Source organism: Diorhabda carinulata, chromosome 12 (assembly GCF_026250575.1).
Source record: "Diorhabda carinulata isolate Delta chromosome 12, icDioCari1.1, whole genome shotgun sequence".
Taxonomy (NCBI): Eukaryota; Metazoa; Arthropoda; class Insecta; order Coleoptera; family Chrysomelidae; genus Diorhabda; species Diorhabda carinulata.
Window position 1 is genome coordinate 2,717,085 of NC_079471.1, and position 7,753 is coordinate 2,724,837.

Here is a 7,753-nt window from a genome sequence, read left to right on the forward strand (position 1 = left end):
AACGAGAAAGATTAATGAAGCTGCTTCAACTTATCTTTCTTAACTGAACCTGCTCTAGCTAAAGTCGCAGAAATATTCATATATAAAAAATGTTAAAGCTACCGCCGGAAAATTTTTAAAATTTCATAGTAGCTGGACAGGGCCGACCTAGGGAACCGAACAGAATGTATAATTTAGAAAAAATACGCAGCTTTAAATACTTATAGCTCAGAAACGAGAAAGATTAATGAAGCTGCTTCAACTTATCTTTCTTAACTGAACCTGCTCTAGCTAAAGTCGCAGAAATATTCATATATAAAAAATGTTAAAGCTACCGCCGGAAAATTTTTAAAATTTCATAGTAGCTGGACAGGGCCGACCTAGGGAACCGAACAGAATGTATAATTTAGAAAAAATACGCAGCTTTAAATACTTATAGCTCAGAAACGAGAAAGATTAATGAAGCTGCTTCAACTTATCTTTCTTAACTGAACCTGCTCTAGCTAAAATCGCAGAAATATTCATATATAAAAAATGTTAAAGCTACCGCCGGAAAATTTTTAAAATTTCATAGTAGCTGGACAGGGCCGGCCTAGGGAACCGAACTGAATGTATAATTTAGAAAAAATACGCAGCTTTAAATACTTATAGCTCAGAAACGAGAAAGATTAATGAAGCTGCTTCAACTTATCTTTCTTAACTGAACCTGCTCTAGCTAAAGTCGCAGAAATATTCATATATAAAAAATGTTAAAGCTACCGCCGGAAAATTTTTAAAATTTCATAGTAGCTGGACAGGGCCGGCCTAGGGAACCGAACTGAATGTATAATTTAGAAAAAATACGCAGCTTTAAATACTTATAGCTCAGAAACGAGAAAGATTAATGAAGCTGCTTCAACTTATCTTTCTTAACTGAACCTGCTCTAGCTAAAGTCGCAGAAATATTCATATATAAAAAATGTTAAAGCTACCGCCGGAAAATTTTTAAAATTTCATAGTAGCTGGACAGGGTAGGCCTAGGGAACCGAACAGAATGTATAATTTAGAAAAAATACGCAGCTTTAAATACTTATAGCTCAGAAACGAGAAAGATTAATGAAGCTGCTTCAACTTATCTTTCTTAACTGAACCTGCTCTAGCTAAAGTCGCAGAAATATTCATATATAAAAAATGTTAAAGCTACCGCCGGAAAATTTTTAAAATTTCATAGTAGCTGGACAGGGCAGACCTAGGGAACCGCACAGAATGTATAATTTAGAAAAAATACGCAGCTTTAAATACTTATAGCTCAGAAACGAGAAAGATTAATGAAGCTGCTTCAACTTATCTTTCTTAACTGAACCTGCTCTAGCTAAAATCGCAGAAATATTCATATATAAAAAATGTTAAAGCTACCGCCGGAAAATTTTTAAAATTTCATAGTAGCTGGACAGGGCCGGCCTAGGGAACCGCACAGAATGTATAATTTAGAAAAAATACGCAGCTTTAAATACTTATAGCTCAGAAACGAGAAAGATTAATGAAGCTGCTTCAACTTATCTTTCTTAACTGAACCTGCTCTAGCTAAAGTCGCAGAAATATTCATATATAAAAAATGTTAAAGCTACCGCCGGAAAATTTTTAAAATTTCATAGTAGCTGGACAGGGTAGGCCTAGGGAACCGCACAGAATGTATAATTTAGAAAAAATACGCAGCTTTAAATACTTATAGCTCAGAAACGAGAAAGATTAATGAAGCTGCTTCAACTTATCTTTCTTAACTGAACCTGCTTTAACTAAAATCGCAGAAATATTCATATATAAAAAATGTTAAAGCTACCGCCGGAAAATTTTTAAAATTTCATAGTAGCTGGACAGGGTAGGCCTAGGGAACCGAACAGAATGTATAATTTAGAAAAAATACGCAGCTTTAAATACTTATAGCTCAGAAACGAGAAAGATTAATGAAGCTGCTTCAACTTATCTTTCTTAACTGAACCTGCTCTAGCTAAAATCGCAGAAATATTCATATATAAAAAATGTTAAAGCTACCGCCGGAAAATTTTTAAAATTTCATAGTAGCTGGACAGGGCCGGCCTAGGGAACCGAACTGAATGTATAATTTAGAAAAAATACGCAGCTTTAAATACTTATAGCTCAGAAACGAGAAAGATTAATGAAGCTGCTTCAACTTATCTTTCTTAACTGAACCTGCTCTAGCTAAAGTCGCAGAAATATTCATATATAAAAAATGTTAAAGCTACCGCCGGAAAATTTTTAAAATTTCATAGTAGCTGGACAGGGCAGACCTAGGGAACCGCACAGAATGTATAATTTAGAAAAAATACGCAGCTTTAAATACTTATAGCTCAGAAACGAGAAAGATTAATGAAGCTGCTTCAACTTATCTTTCTTAACTGAACCTGCTCTAGCTAAAGTCGCAGAAATATTCATATATAAAAAATGTTAAAGCTACCGCCGGAAAATTTTTAAAATTTCATAGTAGCTGGACAGGGCCGACCTAGGGAACCGAACAGAATGTATAATTTAGAAAAAATACGCAGCTTTAAATACTTATAGCTCAGAAACGAGAAAGATTAATGAAGCTGCTTCAACTTATCTTTCTTAACTGAACCTGCTCTAGCTAAAATCGCAGAAATATTCATATATAAAAAATGTTAAAGCTACCGCCGGAAAATTTTTAAAATTTCATAGTAGCTGGACAGGGCCGGCCTAGGGAACCGAACTGAATGTATAATTTAGAAAAAATACGCAGCTTTAAATACTTATAGCTCAGAAACGAGAAAGATTAATGAAGCTGCTTCAACTTATCTTTCTTAACTGAACCTGCTCTAGCTAAAATCGCAGAAATATTCATATATAAAAAATGTTAAAGCTACCGCCGGAAAATTTTTAAAATTTCATAGTAGCTGGACAGGGCCGACCTAGGGAACCGAACAGAATGTATAATTTAGAAAAAATACGCAGCTTTAAATACTTATAGCTCAGAAACGAGAAAGATTAATGAAGCTGCTTCAACTTATCTTTCTTAACTGAACCTGCTCTAGCTAAAATCGCAGAAATATTCATATATAAAAAATGTTAAAGCTACCGCCGGAAAATTTTTAAAATTTCATAGTAGCTGGACAGGGCCGGCCTAGGGAACCGAACTGAATGTATAATTTAGAAAAAATACGCAGCTTTAAATACTTATAGCTCAGAAACGAGAAAGATTAATGAAGCTGCTTCAATTTATCTTTCTTAACTGAACCGAACAGAAAAAATACTTGAAAATAATTTCTGATTTTGCAGCTTTAAATGCCTATAAATCAGAAACAGGGGGTCGTGTAAGAAAATTTCTTCTGTCACAGCGTTTTCACGTTATCTATCTCGAATTATCCTGAATTTTCTGCATCAAGCACCCGAACACTTTGTATAATAATAAAGTTACTCAAGTTTTTATTCAAGTATTTACTTTGATTTAATAAGTAATTGCTAGATTTTTGTTCATCATTTTATCAAATTTGTTTTGAAATGCGTAATTTTTAATTACCAGCGTACATTTTATAAGAAGTTTATTTCTGTTAATAAATTAAAAAGTACTGATAAATGACATAATCTGTAAATTTACTCGTATAATGAAATTGTAGGTAGTCATCCGATGTTCATGATATATTACTATTCATTGAATGAATTTGTACGTGAATATAAATAAGTGAATATATGAATATTAATTAATGGCAGGTAATTTTGGTCGTTACTTACAATTTGACCATGAAAACCGTAAAAAATATACAGAAATCTTGTGAAAAAGAATCGATTATTATTACATACTAAATAGACTTTACTCCCGTATTGAAGTTCAAAGATTCAGTCGTCGACATTATCCTTATAGAGCTCCTTTTCTTCTTTTTCTTTATCTCTTAGTACTTTACCATCCCCATCTTCACAATCTTGGAAAAGATCAATCAAAGATGTTCCTAACGCCAAAACGAACTCAATGATTTTTAGACAAGGTTTATTCATTCGAAGGTAACTGAATTAAATACTTTTAACTGGGAATGGAAATACAAGAAAACAAGAAATTGTATAATTAGACTAAAAAAAGCTTTTGATAGAATACCCAGAAGAAAATATGGAAGATACTGGCCGAATGAGCAGTTAACTTATTGAGTTATGAAGATAATACAAAAGATAAGCCAAAAACTTTGTGTGGAATATTCGCAGCTACAGAGAATTGAAATCAGTGAGTGAACATTTGCAGACGATGTTATACTAGTAGTAAGCAATGAAAAAGAATTACGAGAAAACATTGAAGTGTGGAAATCAACAGTAATAGACATAGGAATGAGAATTATCAAGAAGAAAATTAAAGTGAAGGTGATTAAAAGATAAATGTAAGAATTCAATGTAATCTTCTTTTAGCTCCACACACTTTTCACAACGATGTTCAATAAGTTCCATAGTTTTTACTTGATTTCTTCTTTGGAGACGATTCTTTCTTTTCAGTCCATTGTTTTAATTGTTTTTTGTACTGCCCACTATGTCTGTTAGCTCCCGCAATTTTAGTCGACGATCATCCAGTGGATTTGCTTCAACATTTCTGGAGTCGTCACCTCATTTGATCGACCACTGCGATGCCGGTCTTCACAGGTCGTACGGCCTCGTTTATAATCTACAACCCAATAGTTTACTGTTTATAACGAAGGAGCAGCCTCTGGACTAATACTTTTCAAATAAATGGCCGTCAATCAAATACTAAACAACGTGGCTTCTTCCAACTTGAAACATATGTTGTATAGATTGTGTAATTAATGATACAGCGATTTTTTCAAAGCAACTACCGCCATCTCTAGGTCAGGTCAGATATTTCTGTGACCATCCTCGAACATCATGAACACTGAAGATACTTAAAACAATATACAGAGGAATTCGAGCATTTGGATATGAATATCGTGTATTGAGAGACCGATAAAAAGTAAAATTGAAGCGACAGTAACGAAATATTTCAAAAGAATGACAAAAAAAGATAAATTAAAAAACATACATATAAGAAAAGACCTAAACGTACAACCTACGTACGATTTCCGTGGCGCCTGGATGTGACTATGCCATTTTGTAAATCGATTCAAAATAACTCGGAAATAAGGAATAAAATTTTTCGATATCTCGCTTCGTTTTCGAGATATCGATACTTGAAGTTGGAGAGATTTATTTTTATTTAATATTTGTTTATATCAACCTAACCTAACCTTCTCGTGGTGCACTTTGAGCGCAAAAAGTTCAAAAAACGTGAATTTTTTAAAGCCAGAAATATTTCTTCGGGTGAGGATTATTTTAGTTTTATTTTATTACTATTTTGCCACAACGGGGGCTTCGCTCCTCGAACCTCCAGAGGCTCTGCCCCTGGACCTTGAATTCTGGTCTGGTAAAAAGCCACAGGCCGCGAAGAACGGGTGAGTTTGAAGATTGGGGGCAGATAAATTCGGAGCGGGTAGATTTGGAACGGTTTTCTATTTTTCATTCGTTTGATTTTGTCGTTAAAAATAGCAAAAAGTTTTTACGTATTGAACGCCATCTGTTCAATAAAGCAAATTTTGAACTAACGTTTGATTATAACTTTAAATATCGATATCTCGAAAACGAAGCGAGATATCAAAAAATTTCATTCCCCATTTTCGATTTAATTCGGCCGCATTAAGCCGAATCTAAGCCGAAGACAATACAATAGTGGGGATACTTATAAGGGATGAAGGAACAAGGTTCTGTTATTAGAATATGGAAATCGGAAATTGAAGAAAACAAAGAGAGAGGTAGAAAAATAATCGTGAGACAGATAATGTTCTAAGAAGTGCTAAGAAAGATTAATGAATCTGCTTCAACAAATCTTCTTTAACTTAACCTGCTGTAGCTATAGTCGTAGAAGAAACTAATCAAGAGGGCAAATTACAATATAAGTGAGGACAAATTTTACAAGAGAAGGAATTTCAAGTTAAGAACGTAAAACACGTTTTGCGTATTTTCACCAATAGAAACACCCCTTAAAAAATTCTATATATAGAAAAGTTCCTAATTACACTCCTGTATTTATAAGGTTCCACCCTTCAATTTGAAAAATATATTCATGGCGTTTTGGTAGTTTTTACGAAACTATAAATTATTTTTTACCTTGAATATCAGGAATGCAGTGTTAAAACGAAATACGGTTTCCCGAACTAACACCTCTGACGTAATCCCTAGACACAGATGTCATCTTCAATGCTCACGGCTATTTACTGGCATTTCGTAAATATTTTAAAGTTCATGTGTAACTATAATTATCCGATAAACAATAATACGTTTTTTTTTGGGTTGAACCCAGGTAGAGTGGGGACTTTACATGAAAAAAAAAATATAAATATCTCCATTTCTATTCGGTACGATATAGTTGAAAATTCATCACAATTACAACAAAATGAAACTGGTAGGTGATTTGCTTCACATGAATTTTTCCAATAAGTTATTGATAAATGAATAAATTGTTGATATTGCTGAAATTTATGTTTTTGTTTTTTAATTCTCACTGTTTAGAGACTTAAGGCTGAATAATAAATATTTAATCGTTAATAAAATATTTAAAACCCATATAAAACATTATTATATTTTTATAACTTGATAATAATACTTTATTTTTACTTCCAGGTGATATTTGCATCTGTAATTCTTGCGGTGAGCTGCGCCCCCCCTGCAGCAAAGGAAATAAATAAAGAAGTAATACCAATAGTGAGGTTAGAAAATGAAGGTGTGAATTCTGATGGATCTTATAGCTGGAAGTGAGTGAAAAACTTCATACGTAGTGAATTCGGATGACAGATATAGTTTTAGTAAACCCATTTCACGTTTTTTTTAAAAACAAACAGTGATTTGTAGATATGCAATATCAGAAGTGATTTCTGCCTTATACAACAAACTTTATTTGTTGTAATTCCAACGAAAATCATTTGTAAATCAACTTGATACTTGAATTGAATTAATTTTATATTCTTATTTATCTGGAACTCATTTTGCGTGTATAAAACATTAACGGATACTTAAAATTCCTCTGGCTCTTCATAAAACCTCAAGTTCGGATATTTTTTTAGTAAAGAATTGAAGAGGGGGAGGTTAATTGTAAATAATAAACATTTATTCACAAAACAGTATCACTAAATCCTATAATTAAAAATTTAAATGACTTTAATATACATAATCGTCGAAGTAGATAGTTCCAAGAGGGTGACATGTTCGATTGTAAGAGGTATGGAAAGTTGCCTAATCAATAGGGCCGATTATTACGTAGAAACATGTGTTTTTGTCTCTTTTTTGGATTATTCCAATCATCAATATATTCACCTTTTTTTAGCACAATTGTTTGTTCACGTAAAGTCAATTTTTACAGTGATATGTTTATTTAATAATCATTTTATATGAATTTTAGTTTTGAGACCGGAAATAATATAGCAGCTCATGAAGAAGGTACTGTTAAAAAGGGAGAGAAACCCGATGAAGCCGAATTAGAAGTTGTCGGAGGTTACGAATATACTAACGAAGACGGCACCAAAGTCCAAATTAGCTATATCGCTAATAAAGATGGTTTCCAACCCCAAGGAGATGTTCTCCCAACTCCTCCACCAATTCCACCAGCAATTGCAAGGCTCTTGGAATATATTAAAGCTCATCCTTCAGAAGAAGATCAAAAACAGTGAAAGAATATTTGATTTCAAATTAGATATACGGCAGTTTTTGTATATACAATGTAAATAAAAAATATTTTTTA

The 7,753-nt window shown here is 32.9% G+C and overlaps 1 protein-coding gene across 1 annotated transcript; it reads left to right on the plus strand.

The window, feature by feature from the left end:
* The first annotated feature begins 6,236 nt into the window (after positions 1-6,236).
* On the plus strand, positions 6,237-7,753 carry LOC130899939 (endocuticle structural glycoprotein ABD-4-like). The gene is made up of 3 exons (XM_057810138.1): positions 6,237-6,421; positions 6,640-6,770; positions 7,415-7,753. The coding sequence occupies exons 1-3, from the start codon at positions 6,413-6,415 to the stop codon at positions 7,680-7,682; spliced, it is 408 nt and encodes a 135-aa protein (XP_057666121.1). The 5' UTR covers positions 6,237-6,412; the 3' UTR covers positions 7,683-7,753.

Bases quoted from the DNA above. Each gene is read 5' to 3' on its own strand.
- LOC130899939 (XM_057810138.1), top strand. The intron at 6,771-7,414 runs GTGAGTGAAAAA...TATGAATTTTAG, and splicing joins GATGGATCTTATAGCTGGAA to TTTTGAGACCGGAAATAATA.